Source organism: Dermacentor silvarum, chromosome 10 (assembly GCF_013339745.2).
Source record: "Dermacentor silvarum isolate Dsil-2018 chromosome 10, BIME_Dsil_1.4, whole genome shotgun sequence".
NCBI classification, from domain to species: domain Eukaryota; kingdom Metazoa; phylum Arthropoda; class Arachnida; order Ixodida; family Ixodidae; genus Dermacentor; species Dermacentor silvarum.
In genome coordinates, this window is record NC_051163.1 from 77,821,275 (window position 1) to 77,842,934 (window position 21,660).

The 21,660-nt window shown below is 46.9% G+C and overlaps 1 protein-coding gene across 1 annotated transcript in view; it reads left to right on the top strand.

Annotated features, from left to right (window-relative positions):
- Window positions 1–21,660, top strand: part of LOC119431649 (contactin-like) — a 66,192-nt gene that overhangs the window by 39,183 nt on the left and 5,349 nt on the right. The window contains exons 16-25 of the mRNA XM_049657963.1: window positions 2,698–2,864; window positions 6,453–6,511; window positions 7,931–8,052; window positions 8,560–8,715; window positions 9,948–10,189; window positions 13,542–13,706; window positions 14,375–14,572; window positions 16,386–16,682; window positions 18,431–18,626; window positions 21,474–21,590. Coding sequence (XP_049513920.1) covers window positions 2,698–2,864; window positions 6,453–6,511; window positions 7,931–8,052; window positions 8,560–8,715; window positions 9,948–10,189; window positions 13,542–13,706; window positions 14,375–14,572; window positions 16,386–16,682; window positions 18,431–18,626; window positions 21,474–21,568 — 1,697 coding nt within the window. The 3' untranslated portion in view covers window positions 21,569–21,590. The remainder of the gene's footprint in view (window positions 1–2,697; window positions 2,865–6,452; window positions 6,512–7,930; window positions 8,053–8,559; window positions 8,716–9,947; window positions 10,190–13,541; window positions 13,707–14,374; window positions 14,573–16,385; window positions 16,683–18,430; window positions 18,627–21,473; window positions 21,591–21,660) is intronic.

The following is a 21,660-nucleotide window of genomic DNA, read 5'->3' on the forward strand; positions in this document are numbered from 1 at the left end:
CCAAGTAAGCATTTGAGTCTAACTCGGGATTCCACCACACCAAATCGGTGAGGAGAAAGTACAATGCTTCTGCATTGCATTGTAGTCAAGCTTGACACATGCATTTGACAGAATTAATGCAATACACTATAGAACTGCTAGTGTAATCTATGCCCCCTCAGCAGAGAAAGAAAGAGTCATGTGCTGTGAAGTTGCTGCAATTTGAAGGTACAAATGTAGGATGTCTATTCACTCCAATCGGGTGTTGATGGACGCAACAAGTTCTCCACCGTGGAACAAGATAATGCACACCAGATTGACCAGTGGCGTACACCCTACATAGACAATAAAAAAAGTAAGCTGAGCCATATTACAGTCAACGTCCGATTTTTCGTACTCCCTCGGGACTGCAAAAACGTCAGAAAAATCAGGCAGTCTGAAAAAATGAATGCATGTCTTTTACTGCCCCCAAGGGCTCAAATCTCCACAGGCACGTCCGAAATAGCTCTGAAGGCCTGCCAGTAGACTTATTACGTATAGCGGTGCTTGTACTGTGATAGGAGACAGCAGGTGCACGTGTGTCCGGTTAAGGAATGCATACCGTGTCCCGTGACAATTGCCCCTTCCCACTCTTGGTATGCTTCACTGCAATACTTTGCGTATGCTTCACTTTCGTAACAGTGTTGTATAGATGCGAAGCTGACTTTAGGGGACCGGCATGATGCAATGCGCTTTCCAAGCTTTCAAGACATTGGCAAGGATTACGAAGGTGGAGTTGGTGCCATAGCTAACAGTGGCGAATTCTTTCAATGAAAAACATGGCACCGAACATAAAGATGTTTGGTAGCGAACGTCGAAGCAGCTAGGCCTAGCATTGCCGAGATGATGGCTACGGCTGCCAGCGGATCTGCATGCAAGAGCACCGGTTCGAGGAGGCGAGATAATCAAAATGGTGATCGTGGTGCCTATTATTGATGCCATTCCAAAGCTGACGTCATAGTAGAAAGTCCGGAAAATCGGGCGGCAAAGGCTTTCTGCATCCGAAATTTCAGACTTTCTTGTACATTGACTCTCGGGGAACATGGCGCTGCCACAAAGGCGTCTGAATTATCGTGCGTCCAGAAAATCAGCCGTTGACTAGTAAATTACACTTCTACAATGCAGTCCAACGTGTTATAACGAACTTGATAGTTACATGAAAAATTGTCATTTTATCAGTACTTCGTCATATATGTGAACTCCCACCAAAGGGCACAAAAATGAAGCTGGCTTTGGCCGTTATGATACAACACCACTTTGGTACGAAAGTGGGAGTTTCAATACCTTTATTATTATTATTATTATTATTATTATTATTATTATTATTATTATTATTATTATTATTATTAAAGAATGAAATGTGGCATGGTACCATTCGAATTGGTGCCCAGTTTTGATCACCATTCATTTAGAAACTGCAAGCGCAGCCACCACCATTTTTCTATGGGAGCTTGTGATTTATCATTAGTTATAGATGACTGGTAGGTATTGTGGCATGCCGCCATTTTCGAAAGCTCTTACTGTTACTGCTGAGCATTCGCCGCATTGTTCTGAGCACACCGTCAGCATTAAAATTGGGTTTTCTATGTTGCCTTGGCTAAAAAAGTATGAAGTTAGAAAGGTAAAATGTCACCGTGAACAGTATCACTATGTTGCTTCGCCGGAAAAAGTAAGAAGTTGGAATGGTAGAGCGTCATCACAAACGGTTATCGGGAATCAACTTCAACGTAAACAAAGCATCAACGAACCGTTACTTTGTGTGGCAGAGGTGTGCCATGCCACGTTCACATCGACTCGGGCTGCATGAGCGTTGACAGCTATGATAGCAGTGGTTCAGTGGCCATTGTTTCAAATCATCAAAATAGGCATAGTGCATGTGGTGTTGCACGGAGAACTGCACAAGAACAAGAGTGTCGCTGTCATGTCCGGCACATGTGTTGGTGAAATCTCAAGAGGCCACTGCCTCCGCAGCCACTGTACTACTCTGTCCACTGAACTGCCCCCCCCTAGAGACATGCTTTGAAACTGAATGACCTTCCTTGTGGCTTCCGAAATCCACGCACAGCACTCACTCATCTTAAGATTGTATCTTTGTCATGGTTGGACACATGCACCCAGTTTGGTCGTTCTTCTGTGCTTGGGAACTTCGTAGGCACCCTCTTCTTACTGTGACCAAGTCTAAACTGTTCGTTGTAACATTACAGCGCATTAAAAAATTTCATTACATCTGGATGCAGTTTCAAGATTCCAGGCTGTAAAATTGTAAATGCACTGAAATGTGGTTGTTATAACGGATCTGTCGTATCTGGGATCATTATGAGTGTGTTCAACTGTACAAAAAAAAGGCACTCACACTGTGAGGGGAAGCTTGATAAACAAAAAAAAGAGCCTTCATTGAAATGGAGCACGCTCCATCACAGGGGATGGGGGGGCCAACAAGGCTTTCAGGAAAAGAACAAGTGCGTCAGCCACCTAATTGCCAGTTAACTTCTTTGTCCAGTCATTTGGCAGTGGACACATGCTGGGTGGTGTGCACACTCATCCACCTTCTTTCTTTCTTCGCAGTTGAATGTAGTATGTGACACATGCGTTGAACGTAGCAGACGACAAACATGCACTTGAACAAAGTTATTGCTGCTAAGGATGTACCATCGTAACGTGATAACGATGTCCATGCAGCATTGCCACGCAGCGTGGAGTCCCCTCCCCCAAAGGTGGTGGCCACGGTGGGGAGCCTGGAGGAGCTGCACTGCCATGCACTGGCACCGCACATGCTCGACCTCTCCTACATCTGGCTGCACAACGACCTGCGCATACATCCACACGAGTGGCCCCAGTATGGCGTGGTCAGTGCTGGGATGGAACCCTTTGTTTTCTTCTTTTAAAACGAACATTTCTTTGAACACCACACGCAGGTTTGGTGTAAGTACGTAAATTGTTTGCCGAATAGACGACTTACCGTATTTATTCGATTATAAGGCGAGGGTGCAATTGGGGGGACCAAAGAAAAAATATTTGAGTATGCACACCAATATAAGGCGATACAGAGTAGCTTACGGATTATCGAGACTTGGCGGGGCTCGCCTGAAATACTGAATTACTAACGCAGCCAAAATGCAAATTGTCGACCATGAAATGGGGCAAGGGAGCTTCAACACGCGATGTGTGGATTATATGCGAATTGTTACTTTACGTGTGGCTTCATGGCAGTGCAAATTTCTCCTTATAGTGTGGCTTCATGGCACAATGGTGCGCGCTGCCGTAAAGCCACACTGTAAGGCAAAATTCGCGCTGCCGTGAAGCCACACCTAAAGGCAAAATTGGCCTATAGATGGGGGTTTGAGGTTTAAAATTTTTGGAAAAAAGCTTGCCTTATATTCCAATAAATACGGTATATAGCATTGAATGTTGAAGCATTGAATTGCCAGTGAGTCCACCTCTATCTCGTGAAATCAAGCAATAAATCATGACAATACCTGTGCAGAGCTCTTAGTAAAAGAGTGCATGATATCGAACAGCTGCATTGATTTTCTTAAAGTTCCTATATTTGGGCTACCCCATTCTGCGGCCATTGGGTATGTGCCTGTGGGACACAGTGGGTATAAAAGCCTTAAATATATTCAGACATATGTCACACATCTCAGTGTGTGTGCCTCTTGTCACCATTCTTCCCTCGAAAAGCATCATACATCACCTTCATTCTTGTGACATCATTGTATCAATATTCCACACTTTGCATTTCAGTATGGCTTGTGAACGGTGTAGTGCCAAAACATCGCATGACGTCACATGCTGCATAGCCTGACAATAAGCCCAATTTTACGCATTGCATTTAGTTGTACAGAATTTAATTAACTGCTTCACTAGAGCTTCACTTTACATAGATTGTGCACTGTATCTGCATGCAGTGTGTGTTGGTCGAAACCTCTCACTCGTTGCCTCACTTGAGCAAGGCCCTTGCTGCCTTTTCTGAGAGTAATGAAGTGCATTACAGCTTTCGTTCCTCACCACATGTAGTGCATAGGGCAGTTGTAAACCACCGCCAAGGTGACTGAAGTTAAGCAACATGTACACCTGTTAACTCTCTATGATGCATAGCTGCTTACAGTTGCACGAATCTCCACAATTTTGCAACACAGTTTTCAAATGCAGGTTTGGAGAAGGAAACTGGTACTACACCTACATTCAATGCAGGACATAAAGATGCATGACACATACCATTGACAGAAGGAGAATACAGTAGAACCTCGTTCATACATTCTGGAAAAAAAAAGAAAGAGATGTGAGAAAAAAATGTTATAACCGAGAAAATGTACGATCCGAAGTAACTAAAAAAAATGGACAGACTCAACAGTAGTTGCTATCTACTTAATGTGAAGTGTTGCACAAATTGTTGCGCTAGAGGCACAAGACACCATCATGCATTGAGCTGGTGGGGGGAGCTCCGGCGGCCCGAGACACAATACGTTTTTCCTACTGCGCAGTGTTTAATGGGAAACCAAAATGAAATCAAACTGGTGGGTGGCGTCAGATGCCGCCGAAGCAAAATGTGACGCTCACATTGTGCTGCCTGCAGCAGGGAATGGTGGTACATTTCAATTATCGCCTACTAAAAGCATGTAGTACGCTACCAACGGCACTATGCACTACGCCCCACGCACCGTACAACAGATAGGTGAAGATGCTTATCGGAATAGGTTTGGCGGCGATAGCTGTGAATAAGGCATGCGACGACCCATGTCAATGGTATGTATGCGACTGGCACCGGAATAAGAAATTGAAGTGCGCTCCGGCGTTTTCATGTGAGACGGGTGGGCAAGCATTGCGGTGAAGCTTCCGTGGCACGTGGCTATATACTGTTTTTGATTGTGCGTGCCTCGTGCATTTTCATTTTTACATGGGATCTAGTGGCTGGATAACCTATCATGCGATCACAGTTTGGTGATGTACTGAACATTAGTGCCGAAAAATTGTGTTTTCCGGGAACGTTTGAACTGGCAAAAAATAAACATAACTCTACTGGGTAATTTTTTGTGTTCTCGATCACGAACGTTGACACCGGGAAATCGTATGTAATGGGGTCGTATCAACAAGGTCCTTCTGTAGTAGGGAAACTTGGCAAGTTGATGGAGTTTATATTTGACAAGCAGCAGCAGCGTCAACTAGACAAAGGACTGTACTGTGATCCTCTTTTATTCGTCCTCGTCTAGTTGATGCTGATGCTTGTCAAATCTGAAAAGAAAGGGAACTGAGGGGCTTGACAACGCAGCCAAGAAAAGCTTAGGGGAAATTAGGTTTGATTTTAATTGAAATGTAGAAATGATAAGGAAAAGGAAAATGAAGGCGGGCAAAAAGACAGCTTGCCTCTGGTGGGAGCCAAACCCCCACCTTCAGCATTATGCATGCGATGCCGTACCATGGCCACCCGTGGCACTGGCTAACACTCCCAGAGCCACTTTTAGTACACATACACAAATACCCAAGTTGTGTAGGTTGTCCTGAATTAAATTATCTTCTTCTACATGAAATGACAACTATTGTGTGCGTTGTGGGGATGCGCGACTCTCACTCGTCCCCTATGTTGTTTTCCCCGCATAGCTCGCGTCTCCTGTAATCCGGCTTCTCCGCGTGGCTAAGCGCCGGCGACGGTCGTAGTTGTTGCGGCGTATTGTGAGAGATGGCGCGAGTGTCGCGATGCTAACGCCACTGAACGGCAGGGTCATTTGGGAGAAAAAGGTCGAAGGCGCTGCCTCTTCGGGTGGGGGTCGGTGAGTGATGTGGACGTTCCGCGTGTGCGCCGATCCACGTTTCGCGAGACTGTCTTGCGAGGCTAGGAGCAGGACACCGGTATGGACGAACACGGATCGTTCGAACGCGCCACCGTTTGCGTGACCGTACACGTGAACGACTAGGCGATGGTGTCATAACATGGGGTGAACATGCTATGACACATGCGCGCCCATGTGAATGTTCTATGGGTAGTAATTTGGCTAGCATGTATTAGTGTACGAAAGGTGCAATAAATGCCCTTTTGATTGTTTGCACTACTGTGTTGTCGTTCCTTTGTCCCAAGAGTGCGTGTGAGACCCCACAGCGTCTGCTTTGTCTTCATAGTCTTCTAGCGCTTGGCAGGATAGATAAGAGGAGGAAGGAAAAGGCGCATCTCTCCGCTTCACTACCGGGGAGTGCAACTTCCTCAAATGAGTACAGCTCAGGCTTCTTTTTCTTCTCGAAAGTAGATTGCTCGTTCATATTTGCAAACACCATGCAGCTCAGGCTTCTTTTTCTTCTTGAAAGTAGATTGCTCATTCATATTTGCAAACACCATGCAAAACAGTACAACACTTACTGTGTGTTATGTTTTGCCAGATATTGCACCATTGCTTCGCATTTCGGATGAAACTACAAATTTATCAGTTATATGAACATTCCAGGTGAATCCGCCGTCGTTGTTGGCCAAGTGGGATAAGATCGCGGCCGCAAGCCTTATGCTGTAGGTGCGGGGGAAAGCATGCAAGGGTGAGCTGAAAAGGATGGTGGCTTGTGGCCACGGCATTTTCTCATGCGCGCAGCAGTGCGAAAGCAGGGAAGGTGCACGGCAACTTTTTGCACTCGCTAGAGGGAGAGCGGGGAGATGTGCGCGTGCTAGGGGAGAGGGCAAGGAAGCGCGCGATTCTGCTTCTACTCCAGCCATGACTGCGAATTGCTCAGCTGAGCTCAGCCATGCCCTCACTATCTTGGAGGTAACCTGCGGTAGGTTTGAAGTCTAACCGACCTGAGAAAGCTGATGGCTTCGTGTGCGCTGTGTCCTTGCGTGCCAAGTTTGCGCTGAAGTGAGAGGCAGCACGAAGGAGAATTCCCTTGCCACTGCTGCCGCTCTTCATCACACCAGTGTTCTGACAGTGAGTCTAGTCGAGCCAGATGTGTTCATGTTTGCCTGTACACACATGACACTGTGCTTGTGAATTTAGTTATTATTGCGATAGCAATTATATGGACACTCCAAAGCAGATTTCTGCCGTCGCCGTCGCCGTGAGGTTCCGTATGACGTCAATGGAGATGAAATCGTCGCCGCGCGCCGAACGCTGTATGTGCGAGTGAAAGGGCACGAGGGACGCGCGCTTTCACGGGGAGTGAACGCACGGCGGAGAACAAACGCGCGTTCTGCGCCGTGCTCCCTTAAGGGCTGCAGAAGTAGGCGTCTCTTTCCTCCTTTACAATCACTATATATGTAGAGCAAACGCGGCTTCTTCCGACGCGCGAAAGGCCTTGGGGGGGGGGGGGGCAGGGGGAGGGAAGGGAGGCGACGTTTAGCTGAGGCACCAAGTGCCTATTTATATCACAGGCTCCGGCAACAGTCACCAACGCCGCACGCATTTTGTGCGAACGTGGGCAAAATGCCGACGGCGTCGACAACAGTTCTGCGTGTTGCCGGTGCTGCTGCATGTCGAAGTTTATACAGCTGATAAAGCTACTATCATTACTCCGTATAGCTCTCTACAAATTTGCTATCGCAATTGATGCTTCGCCTTTCAGGTGAAACTGCGACAACTTTTTAAGCGGATGTTTGAAGCAGTTTATACAACTGATAAAACAACTAACCTTACTGCGCATATCTGTCTAATAATTTGCTATTGCAATCAATGCGTTGCCCTTCAGGCGAAACTGTGAAATTTTTATTCTACCAACATCGAAAAAGAGATTGTGCTTACGCATTCATTGAACGTAAATTTTTAAAGATTGCATTTTTTCATCGTTTGCATCATTTATCAAACACTTCGCACTGTTATTTGCCTGGTGTGTCAAAAAAAAAAAAAGGAATTTCTACCACTGAAAGTGCACCAGTGAGCTGGACAGCCTTTTGTATCCACAGTGTATGCATCACTCACGTTGGTACCAACACCAAATGCAGGGTTACCGGACCAGGCTACCTGGTCATCTACAACGTGAGCTTCGCAGAGGCTGGTCACTACACCTGCATAGCCAAGACATCGGTGGGCAAAGTGTTTGCCAACACTGAGCTGCTGGTTCTAGGTGAGTGTGTGTGTTAATTGCAAACAATGTACCTCCGGGATTTCTTGTTTAATTCTTTCTTTAGTAACCCTGCTGCTGATATTGGCATGTGGGCGGGCAGGCAACATTGTTGCATTTGACTCGCACCAAAATGCAGCTGCTGTGTCTTGGGAAACAAACAATGACCTGCTGGTTCCACCACGTAGCCACTGTGGTGGGACCACTAATAGTGCTGTAATCAGTGAAGGTGGCCAGCTTTCTACAATTTTTTCTAAATGCAATTAACCAGCAGCAGCCATCTTGAAAAGTGTGCATGGAAATATGGTGTGCAAGCCATATTGTTAATTCAAATAAGCCCAATTTATTAGCTTGATAAACACTTTGGGTGATATATCCCGCTTGTTTTGGGCTATTCCTGTACAAGCCAGGCCACTTATTGGGGCGTCAGAGGGCGGTCTGCTTGTTGGCATGGATCGATTGGGTCACTCAGCCACCAAGCGACCTCTCTGTGCGACCTTCGTGTTGCAGGTCCCCCGGGTCCCCCCGGTGCAGTGCTGGGCCACTCATTCAACGCCACTTCTGGCTTTGTTGAGTGGGCCGACGGCACTAGTCATGGCAGCCACATCACAAGCTATGCCATCGAAGGCCGTACCAACCACAACGGCAGCTGGAGGGAACTGCGGAGTAAGTGCCAGACCTCGCATCTGTTCTGTTTCAGTGCCGTCATGGAAATATAGAGAATAGAGAGCACTAAACACACTTTCAACAAACAAGACGAGGGCAGGCAGTAGGGCCCTGCCGCGATGAAGTGATAACGTTATTGTAAAAAGTTTAAGGCCGTAAACAAAAATTCTGCTTCCAACAGTTGTTTTCTTTTCACCCTTCCATGTACATTGATACATGAATAAACTGATTGATTGATTGATTGACTTAAGCTTTCTTAAACGCAACACATTTAATTCATATTGCTTCAGTGGCCATCTACTGAGAGTGTTTCTGAACCCGCCGTGGTTGCTTAGGGGCTACTGTGTTGGGCTGCTAAGCACGAGGTCGCGGGATCGAATCCCGGCCACAGTGGCCACATTTCGATGGAGGCGAAATGCGAAAACACTTGTGTGCTTAGATTTAGATGCACATTAGAGAACCCCAGGTGGTCCAAATTATTCCGGAGTCCCTCACTGCGGCGTGCCTCATAATCAGGTCGTGGTTTTGGTGCGTAACACCCCATAATTTTTGTGTGTGTTTTACATGTATTGGAATAGGAACTCAGAGTTTGCCTCAGGCCAAAGCTTCCTCTTGACCGGGTACTCCTTTTCAGCATCTCTTTATTATTCCTTCTTCATGAGCCTATAAGTGGAACATTTTGATGACCGAGGCATGCCCTCACAATTGCAGTTTCCATGTATGCTTAGCACGCCCAGGCCTCGCTGGTCTTATTTAAACACTTTTGGCACATGGCACTGAGGAAAAGGAGTGATTTGAGCTTGCTAAAATGCGAGTTGGATTATTCAGAGTCTGTAAATTTCTATTAGTGATCACAAGTGTTACAGCAGCAGTTAAGCAAAATATGAACTGCCATTTTTCAGTGCCAGCGATGACATGGCATTGCTGTTGCGTTCTTCGTTTTTAATGCTTTAGTATTTATCAGGTCTTTCTATGGGTCTAGAATTCAAGATGCTGATGGGTTTTTAGCAGTCGGTGAGGACGGTGTTTTCTGACGAGGGAGAAGGAGAGCGAGGATTTCAGGCATTACATTTGCTCATGTGTAGCAAGAGAATTTTTTAGTGAGTTCTTTTTTGTATTTTATTTCCAATACCAAGACTTGCAATACTTTGCCAATAAAACCGCGTATTTTACATTAAGTGATGCAAATCATGCACGCATATATAAGTGCGTTTTTTTTTTTTCTGTTTCAGACGTGACGTATGCCCCAGCTTCAAAGCACCACACATCAGGCAGGCGAGAGATTGAGCTCGGCAATGTGCTGTCACCGTGGAGCAAGTACGAGTTCCGGGTGATCGCTGCCAACTTGCTCGGCGTTGGCCAACCATCTGATCCCAGCCCACAGTACAACACGGCCGTGGACCGGCCGTACATTGCCCCGCGCAACGTTGGCGGCGGAGGGGGCAAGGCTGGGTCGCTCACTATTACGTGGACGGTGAGCCAGCTGCTACATCTGATGCTAATGACTGACAAGACTAGGTGTCGTTGAAAGAAAACAGCGCAATAATTCTAGCTCGCCAGTGTAGGAGGAGTACAGTAGAACATCGTAAATACGATCCCGTTACGTACGACTCCTGGGGCCAACGTTCTCGATCAAGGACATTGAAAATGACCCAATACAGTTACACTTCTTTTTTTTACAGATTCACACGTTCCCAGAAAACATGATATTTCAACACCAATGTTCAGTACATTGTCAAACTGCAATCGCATTATATGTTTTCTGGCCGGTAGATCCCATGTAAACAAGAAAAAGCATGATGCGCATGCAATTGATAACAGTAACCACCTGCCACAGCAGTGCTTCCCTGCAACACTCACCTGCCCATTCGACATGAAAACGACCATTGCGATAAGCTTCTTCTTCACCTATCTGTTTCACAGCGCATGGGGCATAGTGCCGTTGGAAGCATACTGCACACTTTTGATAGTCGATAGCCCAGACGCTCCACTGTTCTCTTCTGCTAGCGGCATGAAGTGAGCGTCATTTTTCGCTCTGGCGGCATAATAGGCATTGTATTCTGGCATCTTCCACTAGCTCGATTTCAGTTTGGTATGTCGCAATACCAGTGTCAAGTGCCCGAAACGATTCACTACCGAGTGGGTACATCAAAACTTACCACCAAAATGCTGCGCTCGAAGAAGCTGCCAACCCGGTTTGAATTCAAGGAGTGCAATCGTAATCTTGCTGAATCCGTAAGAACAGTAATGCACGTTTTGGGCAGCTCGGGCCCCACGAGCTTGGCACGCGTTGGCGTCTCGTGGTGCAACGATTTGCATAGATGTTTACTACAGTTGAGTGCAAAATTTTTCAGTGACTCTAGATCGTACGTTTTCTCGGTTGCTACATAATTTCTGGCTTTTTTTTTTTTTCACAGCGTATGGACGATGTTCTACTGCAGTTCTTCGATGAGACAAGCTCACAAATTTAGGAAGTTTTACTCACTGCGCACAGATATCGAGTTATTTATTGTCCGTTATGAACTTTGAGGCCTGCGGCATTTGCAAGTGCAGTCCCATGAATTGAAGCAGATATGATCTGTCTACCTGCCAGTATGTTTCAACGCATTGTCAAAGATATGAATGTTATTACCATATTTACTCGCATAATGAACACACTTTTTTTCCCCAAAAATATGCACAAAGTTAGGGGTTCGTTCATTATGCAGGGAAAAAGTTTTGAGGGAATTTTTTTTTCGCGGCTCTTAAAACATAGCAGTTTCACCCTAAAGGCAAACCATCGATTGCGATAGCAAATGTGTAGGCTGCTATACAAAGTGAGGATAGTAGTGTTATCAGCCGTATAAACTTGAAAACATTCGATGACGATGTAGATTAACAAGCTTGCGCGCACAGGCAAACATGAACACATCACACTCAATGACCACGGACACTCGCCGTCAAAACGCGGGCAGTGAGCAAGCGCGGCAGCAACAGCAAGCGAAGTGACCTTCGTGCCGTGTATCACTTGAACGCAAACTGAGCAGCGAGAACGGAGCGGGCACAAAGGCACAAGCCACCGTCGCACCTAGACTCAGCCCCCGACACAGATCGCTTTCAAGATAGGGCACGCACGGCCGCGCAATGCGCAGTTGCTGCGCCGCCGCCCCTCTCCCGGCTCCATGCACGTGACGGAATACGGCACATTTCCTCCCTGCTTTCCTCCCTCGAACGCAGGGAGATAGAGCCGCGATCGTCAGCGCCGACAGCAATAATGCGCCTGGAGTGTCCACATGATAGCTATCGGAATAAAAGTAGGAGACACATGGTACTATTCGGCGTCCGATACAATCGTACCCGCCGGACGCCATATCAGATACGAAATCGTACCTTGTCCCTCGTACTTCACGGCAGCAAGTTCAGGGTACCTTTATTATGCGGGAGAAAAAAAAATACAAATTGTGACTACTACAGTTGGGGGTGCGTTCATTATACGAGTGCATTCATTACGCCAGTAAATACGGTAATGACTGCAACATTTCTATGGCCCATACTCGCATATGCATAGAAGAAAAGAAAGTATGAGAAGAAGGAAGGAAAGGTCATAAAAGAACAGAAAGCATTAGGAAAGGTTGTGGGGTCTCAGGGTCACACAGGAGTACCGACCACCGCAGGTTCGAGCTTAGCGAGCCACAGGGCTGCTTCAGCTGTGGCCTCTAGCGCACCACTGTGCGCAAGCTCAGGTCACAAGGGGCTATCGAGCAAAGCACGGAAGAACACAGTATTGCCCTGAGTTAACTGAAACTGTTTATTGTCTTCGGCAGCACCCAACACTGCACAAATGCCCATTACCGAGGTGGCGCTGGAACCAAAGGGATCCCGCACCAAGGGCAAAAATACAGACAGGGGTGCCTACAGCACATCGCTGTGAGAGCACAGGCTCAAGCTGGGACACGCCGCTAGGAAAAGTCCCAACGGCTATGCTACTTGCTCTCACGATAACCAATGGGCCAACTCGCGAGAGTTGGCCCATTGCCAGAACTTGCCCGAGCGACGTGGGCACCCCCACAGTAAACTACCGTGAGTGGAGCGCCACCGCTGAAACCGGTTGCGAGGGGAATGGGGAGAGGCATAGGGACGGCAGAACAGGTGAATGGCCGTGCAATGGCGCCGGCGCATACCTCAATCCCCACAAGGTCTCCTGCAGCTTTTTAGTAGGTGCACATCCAAGCTGCCAGTATTGCTTCTTTCATTTCATTTGCTTTCTTAATGCCTTGTGCACTGTTCTGCAGTCATGCCTGTACTGCACTTCTCCCTCACCTTCACCGAATGAGGGGAGAGGGGATTGCACATTGCCACGTCCTTCAACATGGCAAGGAGGTCAAAAATGAAGAAGGAAGGTTTTCAGGGCATATGCAGACAGCATCGCTGACGATTGTGGAGACAGCTGTTAGCTGCAGAAGGGAAGAAACAGGGAGAAATGGAATAGTCCTTGTGGGGGAGCTTCGCAGTTGACAAATGGTTAATACAGTGTTCACAGATGCATGTGATTGCAGTCTGTTTCTCAATTCTAATCCAGAAATTTTTTTTGGAAGGAATGCTTTATTTTGTTTACAAGACACAGAAGAAGCAAGTTACAGAATGAACAATTGGGTACACAGGTGTAATGATCAACTTAGAAAACAGCAACAAGTAAGCAGAGTAATGGCGTGGTACCTTACTGGAAATACTCCAAGTGGTAAGGTGCGCAGTGCACCATCGAGGCTGTTACATAATTCTATTCTGGCAGGCAAAAAGAAAGAGAGAATTTGTGACAGCACAGGGTGCTTGCAATTTTTTCCATGCAGCCGCTGTCGCCGGAGGAGTGGAACTCACCGGAAATCTGGTACCGCGTGTACTACCGACCATCTGGGGACCGTAGCGAGCCGAGAAAGAAGGACCTCCGCAAGCTGGGAAACATGGGCCTGTACGTGGTGCCTGTTGGCGAGGAAAACTACTTCTCACCGTACGAGGTAAGCACCCGTGACATCAAGCACAGTGAACTCTGTTTCGCGAGGAACTCTGCTTAAGCCCAGTTTCTTTCATGAGCTGAACAGTTGTAAAGTATTGCGGGAATCCTCACAAATTATGGGCACTGAGGGAGCCAATGGCAATGCATACGTGTTGCCATTAATCAGTGCACTTCAAGCAGACCATCTAACTCTGCAGATCACTAAGGAATTGCGTGAAGAGAAAGCATCGGGTAAAGAGAGAGTTTCCAATGTACCGGCCGGTGTATGGGGGCGGCCACAGCATGCGCTATAACCTGCTAGACAGCCATAATGCACAGACTGCAGAAGCGTATTGTCATAGGCACCTTCCGTATTCCTATGTTATCATGCGCAGTCATGAAATAACTAGAATCGTTGTTATTAGGGGAGCGCGAATGCCGAATAGTATATTTCGAATCGAATCAAGAAAAGAAAGCCGAATATTGAATATCGGAAAAGTTTTCATAAAATTTAATGCTTACAAAGGCTGGGCAAGAAAAAGTGCCGCGTCACATGCTCGGGAGTCTCCTAGCATTACTTAAGGCTAATAGTTGTAGAGCCAGTCTTGTTTTTGGGCACCTCTGTCGTGATTGCCATTGCGTGCTGGCATTGGCCCCAATAGTCATGCTATTCGCTGCTGCTTGGTGCAGGTTCAGGTGCAAGCGGTGAACGTGGTGGGCGAGGGCCCCATCTCGGAACCAGAGATTATCTACTCAGCCGAGGGCATGCCCCAGGTGCAGCCTTCAGGCGTGTATGCCGTGCCACACAATTCCACTGCCCTTAACGTTACTTGGACTCCGCTGGACATCACCCGTGAGAAGATTCGAGGACGCCTTATTGGACACCGGGTGAGTGGCTGCACCTGCTACACTGTTTCTGAGTTTAGAAATCAAGTATCTACTTTGTGAACTTGTGTCACCTCCACCGTGATCTTCAGCTCCGTGTGGTGGTGAACAGTACACTGCGTTCCTGGGAATAAGGCAAACAAAATGTAAGGACACGAATTATGTTCGTTGCGGCTGTGAAGAAGTTGTCAAATACAGTAAACCCTTCTTAACTCGACCTCTGATATGTCATATTATCGGATAAGTCGAATTTTTTTCCTGGCACGGTGTCAACTCTATGGGTTTTTCACCCCTTATCTCGAAACGCCACTGCGGATGTCTCGAAACCTAGACTGCGAAAATTCTAAAAAAAAGGCAGTACCGAAATGTTTTCTTGTACTTTCTTGCGCCGCTGTGGTATCGCCAAAAAGTGAAACCGGGGCCGGTATTTTGTAGCGATGCCTTTTCCGATGCTAATGCCTTTTCGTGCTTTTTGCACTTGGTCAGCAGTCAGAGCGATGGTTCGCTCACGTTATCAACGGAATCAGCCAGTCGCGAGTGGTGGATGATAAGACTAGCGTAGAATAAAGCATAACACATCCTACAAAATACCAGCCCAGGCCTGCAATTTTGTCCCAATGCCTTTTGCTTGATTCTACTTCACCCTCATCTATAGTTCTCGGCCGGCTGATCCCATTGATTTGGGCGGAGCCTCGCTACCACCGCTGACGCATGCAAACAGTAGCATCGGCCAGAGGCGAGCGCGCCGCCACTTGTAAACATGCCAGCCACGCACGGCAGTGGCGAGCACTTTCTCGTGACATTTGCTCACAACGAGCGGCATGGCGCTTTCGAGAGATACAGATGTTGAAGCCATTGTTCAGCTGACTGCAAATGCCGAAAACGATTTTGGAAGCTGGAAATACGTCATAGACGTCAAGCTTTAGACACCACCTAGTGTCCAGAGGTGAACAATGGCCTCGAGATCTGTGTCTTTATCTAGAGGGCGCAGTCGCTCAGGCGTGGCTTTGGCTTTTTGGGTGCTGTTGGCAGTTGTTCCCTTGCTCTTTTCTGTGTTGCATACTGCCAGTGCGATGGCTTATCTGGTGCAGTTCGTTTTCGCGCTTTGTTAGTGGTCAGAACGACGCTCTGTGGAGGTTATTCTCGGTCAAAAACTCTGGGAAACTGAGCATGTTCTCGAGATGTTTGCGTGACTCGGTTTCGAACACAGTGTCAACATGCATCTGCATTTGCGCTTATACGTGTGAGGTATGCCATTGCCTATATATGACCGACGTGTTGATCTCCGCGCTCGTCGACACGACGACCAGTATGTCTATACAAGGCATCCTCACACCTATGCATATAATATCGCAAAAATGATCTACTAAAGTACCGCTCCTGGCACATTAAACTTTTGTGAGGAAGTAGGTGGTTACTGGCGCCATATTGGAAGGGCATCATGTTGGCTTTACACGCTGGTTATGCTTATATTTTCATGAATTCGGCTATCTCAAAACTCCGCTTATCTCGAAATTTTTTCCAGTTTTTAGTACTTCGAGTTAACGAGGTATTACTGTATTAGTAGACGACACTGGTAAATTTAACGAGAATCGAAAGCATTTCACATCGGCATTTTCGCATTTTGTGCCCATTAAAACCTGGCTGCCGCAGCCGTGAATCAAACCCGTGATCTTGTGCTCAGCAGTGCAACACCACAGCCACAGACCCACCACGGTAGCTCAGGCTCATTTTGATGCGCCACTGTGTTACCTGGGGCACATCTAAGCCTCACATTCCTTCACGCTCACTGCCCGCATTGCTGTCTCTCGTGCAGATCAAGTACTGGCGCAGCGACCTGGACCCACAGCTGGACTCCCTGATTCTGCTCAAGCGAGGCATCGAAAACTGGGGCCTCATCGTGGGTCTGCAGCCCAACACGGAGTACCGGGTGGCTGTCATGGCGTACAACGAGGCTGGATCTGGCCCCGAAAGCGAGTTCTTTGTGGCCAAGACGTTCAAGGCCGCACCCCTGCGGCCCCCGACGAGCGTCAAGGTGCTCGCCCTCTCTCCCACCAGTGTGCGTGTCACGTGGCGAGGCGTGGTGCCGTCCATAGAGGAGGAGTCTATACAGGTGAGGTCTGCTCGGACTCTTTGACCAATCCGAAGGCCAGTGCTATTCTGGTCCGTGAAGCTCCACTCTGGTTCGTGGCGCTTACGATTGAACTGCCATTGCCGCTTGGGAGGTTGCATGTGGCTTTGTCATGCTCATTCACATTAAGCATCACAGCATTGCGATGTGCACCTATGGCGAGTAAACATTTGTTTATCTGTTTTTGAGCTGTCCTGGCTCCTCTACAGCGGCGCAGTGGGCATGTGTGCCTCTAAAAAGTGTGCAACATTGAACATTGGATTACACAGGTGATTATCCTTTAGACCTTTCCGGGAATCCATTGTCTAGCTGATTAAGAGAGAATAAACTTTTATTCTGAGCTAGCGCAGTCTGCATCTAGCTGATTAACTCTTTTTTCTCTTCTGTGCCCATTGGGCATCGTTAGCCCACTATCAATGGTTTGAAACGCCGCTTTCGAGACCTATTGCGCCGCTCACGGACACACTGCAGTATCGGATGCGAAGGAGGAGAACTATATTTTTGTTTTCTAAGCAGTTCGCTTTATTCCCACCAGGTGGCGATCCTTGAATGTGCATTCATTATGTGAGTGCTTTCATTATGCGAGTAAATACGGTATTTTCCCCATGGTAGGGAAAGAGTTCAGTAAAAATATTGAATTAGAAAATATCAAAGTACACTAAGCGTTCATGATCCATGTTACCGTGTTTACTTGTGTAAGGCCTGCACTCCTTTTTCTTTTTTACCGTATTTTTACAGGGTTTAGGTGCAGTGAGTAGCTTGCGATTCTTCACTAAAGCTTTAAACTGTGCTCAAAGTGCTGTGCAGAATAGCGTAGATTCTAGCTGCTGATTATGATCACGTTTATTCAGTCGTCCTCGTCATTTCTGCTGCCCTCGTTGGTTGATGAGCTCGCTTCGTCGACATTCTTCTAAAGCTGTTCATACTCTGCGCCATCCAATAATGTTTGAGATTCTTGTCACCTTGAAGCTTTTCACCTTGAAGCACACTTTTTGCAGCAATGCCCTCTTATTAAGTCTGAAAGCATGATGCAGCTAAACAACGTGCCTCAGCACAGCCATCACCATTGAAGCACACTGTATCTATGGGGTCTATGTTATGCGATTGCAATCTGGGAGGAAGACGGTGATGCTGTCGTCGGCACAGCAACTAGTGCCATCTAGTAGCAGCTTGCAGAAATTAACCAACGCGAAGCGGGTATGTGCATGTTACTTAATGAAACATTTTTCTGAAATTTTTGCGCTCCAAAGTTGGCGTTCAGGCATTATATAAATAAATAGAGTGTGCAAAAACTTGTTCTGTCACCATCTTGTGACAACGATGACACTGGCTCTGGCAGTTTTGGCTTCATATCTAATTATAACATGCACGCAGTTTATGGGTCCATTTTACTGGGAAATAGCTGTACGTTAAGAGTCAGGGTAAATACAGCATGTGGGTCCTCATCTAGTTGACTTAGCGCTCAACAGAAGATGGATTTGAAGAAGACTTGAGATACTGTGCTCTCATTTCTGAGCTTGTCCCAGAGTATTGCACCTGCAGTCAGTTATGGACAGCAGTTCCCACAGAGCACACATCACTCTCTGGCTCACACTCCTTTTGGCGCTGCGTCTGTGAAGTTGAAATCACTACCGCATTCCACTCCTCAGCATTTGGGTATGCTGTGAGCGGCAGGCGTGGTTGCAGTTTTGAAATTTTCACACTCGTTGCATTTTTCTTCCTAATTTCAGGGCTACAAGGTCCGCTACTGGGAGGCAGACCAGGACCTCACGTCGGCCAAGGAGGTCTACAAGCAGCTCGATGGCGAGGACCTGGAAGCCGTTGTGTCAGGCCTGGTCCCTGGCAAAGTGTACAAGCTCCGGGTGCTTGCTTGGAGTTTTGGTGGCGATGGAAAGATGTCCTCACCCCCTTGGGAGTTCCGTGTCGGTACGTTGGCTTACCGTATTTCCCCGTCTATAAGTTGCACCTTTGTATAAGATGCACCCCCTCAAAACAGCAGTTTTCTGAAAAAAAAGAAATGTGCGCACCGGTGTATAAGACGCATCTGTTCATTCGGTAAGCGATTTCAAAAAATTGCAGTGACGTTTCACTCCGTGAAAGCGGGTCACGCGCAAGCGTATGGGAGCCATATATTTACTATATAATTGTGAAAGCAGTGATAGGGACACTCCAGGCACATGTCTGCCGTCGTGGTTGCCGCGATGTTCCGTGTAAAGTGCAAGGGCAATAACATCGTCCCTGCGTGCCGTATGCTGCGTGTGCAAGTGAGCGCACGCCGTATCTTGACATTGATCTGCAGATGCGACGACTTCAGAGTCGGTCGACTCGCGGTCGGCCTGCCGCCACTTGCGTTGCTGCTCTATCCTTCTCACACGGAGGTTTTTCCGGAAAAAAAAAAACTTACATAAGTCGCACTGTTCTATAAGACGCACCAACGAAAAATTCAGAAAAAAACTGCATTTTATGCACCGGAAACTACGGTACTCATTTTGTTTCACAGCCTTTGTATGTTTTACCTGACTAGATTTGGTGGCTGTTACTCGAGTTGCACCATTTTTCAACTACTCGCATCTTAACCTTCACTCATGGGCCAGGAGAAATTCAAGCTGCAGCTGTAGTGCATGTCTGCATATCAGCAGATCTACAGGCTTATGCTTTGAAGGTAGGAAAAATTGGTGGCAGTGACTAGGTGGGGCTGTATCAAAAGCTTCGTTGTGTGCTTAGTGAGGCGCGAGTTTTCCTCCATTTGCACTTGCAATAGGTTGTAGCAGTCCATAGGAAGGGCATGGTGACTTGCTGTTCCATACTCTAAGGTAGGTAGGCAGTGGACTGATGCCACTGTCATGAGATTAGGTGCCAGTTATGATAACTGTAATCTGGCACAGACTACAAAGGGCACTATAGGCTGTGAAAGAGCCTGTACCATTTGATTTGTTTTGCTTGTTTTTAATCATGCCTTTTTATTGCAAGCTTTACAAGTACTGTCTTCGGTTTCCCCACTTTAGGGGATAAATGATTTGAAATGTATTATGAGCATGCACGTTTATGTGTGTGCTCACACTGACATCTGTCTTCTTGTTTGCAATCTGATGCTGTGTGTACTCAGCAAAGGCAGCCTTGTATATTCTTCCCTTTGTTTCTGTGTACCGTGTGAAACTTGTCATTGTATGCATTACTGTATTTTCTTTTTATTTAAGTTTTACTGCACACACAAAAAGAGATGTGCACATGGCAGTATCGCCGGTTTGCGAGTGCCCGCCTGTAAGCAAAGTACTTGCATGCCTACGAAAGAGCCATGTGGGCAAGCATTTGAGTGATAAGAAAGGAGATAGATAACACCTTTCTCTACATCTGTAACTCAAAATGACATGTGCGAGAATGCTGCTTATAAAGTGCTCAAGCGCGGACTTGAGCACACAGCAGCAAGACCGTTGAAGCGGGGATACCCTCAAACCACAGCGTTTCAATCGAAAGATCAAGCGAAAAATCAATTTTGACGGAAGGCAAGGGGTGGCAGCACAAAGTTAACTTTGTCACGGAAGGCTGCAACACCTCCTGAGTGATGCTAGGTGCTTCTTCATTCTGGAAAAGCCGTGTTTTTAAAAATCATAAGGTCGGTCGCTGCCACATATGTACGGCCCTAACTACTTGGGATTTGTTTTTCCCATCATATATGTACGGCAGTGTCTCTCAAAGGTTTAAGAAACACTGTGCGAACGGAGGCAGGAAGAAAATGAATTGAGCAGTAAGGCAAGTTCTGAACTTGCGGCTGAGAAATTCTTTAAAAAGCATGTTTTTATGCTCGTGCAGGTTATATGTGCATTTATAAATGAAGGTGCAAAAGCTGAAATGAACCACAATGACACAATGCAAATCCAAATCAACTACAAGCCACCACTGAAAGTGTGTGCGAACTACTAGAGGAGACAACGAAAAATATGTAAAACAGCCCGAAAAAAAAATTTTAATAATCTTGCATTACTTCAAAGCGCTGCCGATTTTTCGGACGTGCCCGATAATTCGGTCGCCTTTGCAGGACCACCACGTACCCAATAGAGTCAATTTATAAGAACGTCTGAAATTTCAGACGCAAAAAGCCTTCGCCGTTCAATTATCCGGACCTTTTGCTATGACCGCAGGTCAGAAACGACATTAATCGAACCCACCACTGCCTCAACTTATATTATCTTGCTGCCTCGAACCGGCGCTCTCGCACGCAGATCTGCTGGCGGCCGTAGCCACCACTGCAGCACCGCTAGGCCTAGCTACTTCGACGTTTGCTACCAAGTTCTTGCTGTTCGGTGCCGTGCTTTTTATTGAAACCATTCACCACTGTTAGCAATGGCGCAGACTCCGCCTTTGTAATCCTTGCCAATGGCTTCGAAGCTCGGAAAGCATGGCGCGTTGCATAATGCCGGTTCCCGAAAGTCAGCTTTGCTTCAATACAGCAGTGTTACGCGCGAAGCATATACGAAGTACTGCGGTGAAGCATACCAAGAGTAGGAAGGGGCAATTGTCACAGTACACAGTATGTATTCCTTAATTACACATCTCTCCTGTCACAGTATGAGCACCGATACGCCTAATAAGTGTGCTAACACAAGGTACGGATTCGGTATGTACCCGTTAGATTGATAATTGGAAGTATTCATTATGCTTGCAATTTGTGTAGTCTTTGCAAGTTTTAACAAATGTGGCATGACTGTTGGTTGTCTTGCCCACCATACTGTCCGATGTGTGAATGGAATGAATGAATGGTTTTTGCATGTGCAGGTGAAGGAACAGCATCCGCCTACAGAGGTGGTGCTCCTATCACCGGCGGAAGCATGCTGTTACTATGGCTGGCCTTTCTCATTACGAAGTTGTAGCAGGAGAGGGCAAGAGAAATCGGTAAGTGCATTCACCGAGAGTACGACTGTCTTTGTCACCAGCTGTTATAGGGCAGCGTCACTTGGGGCTT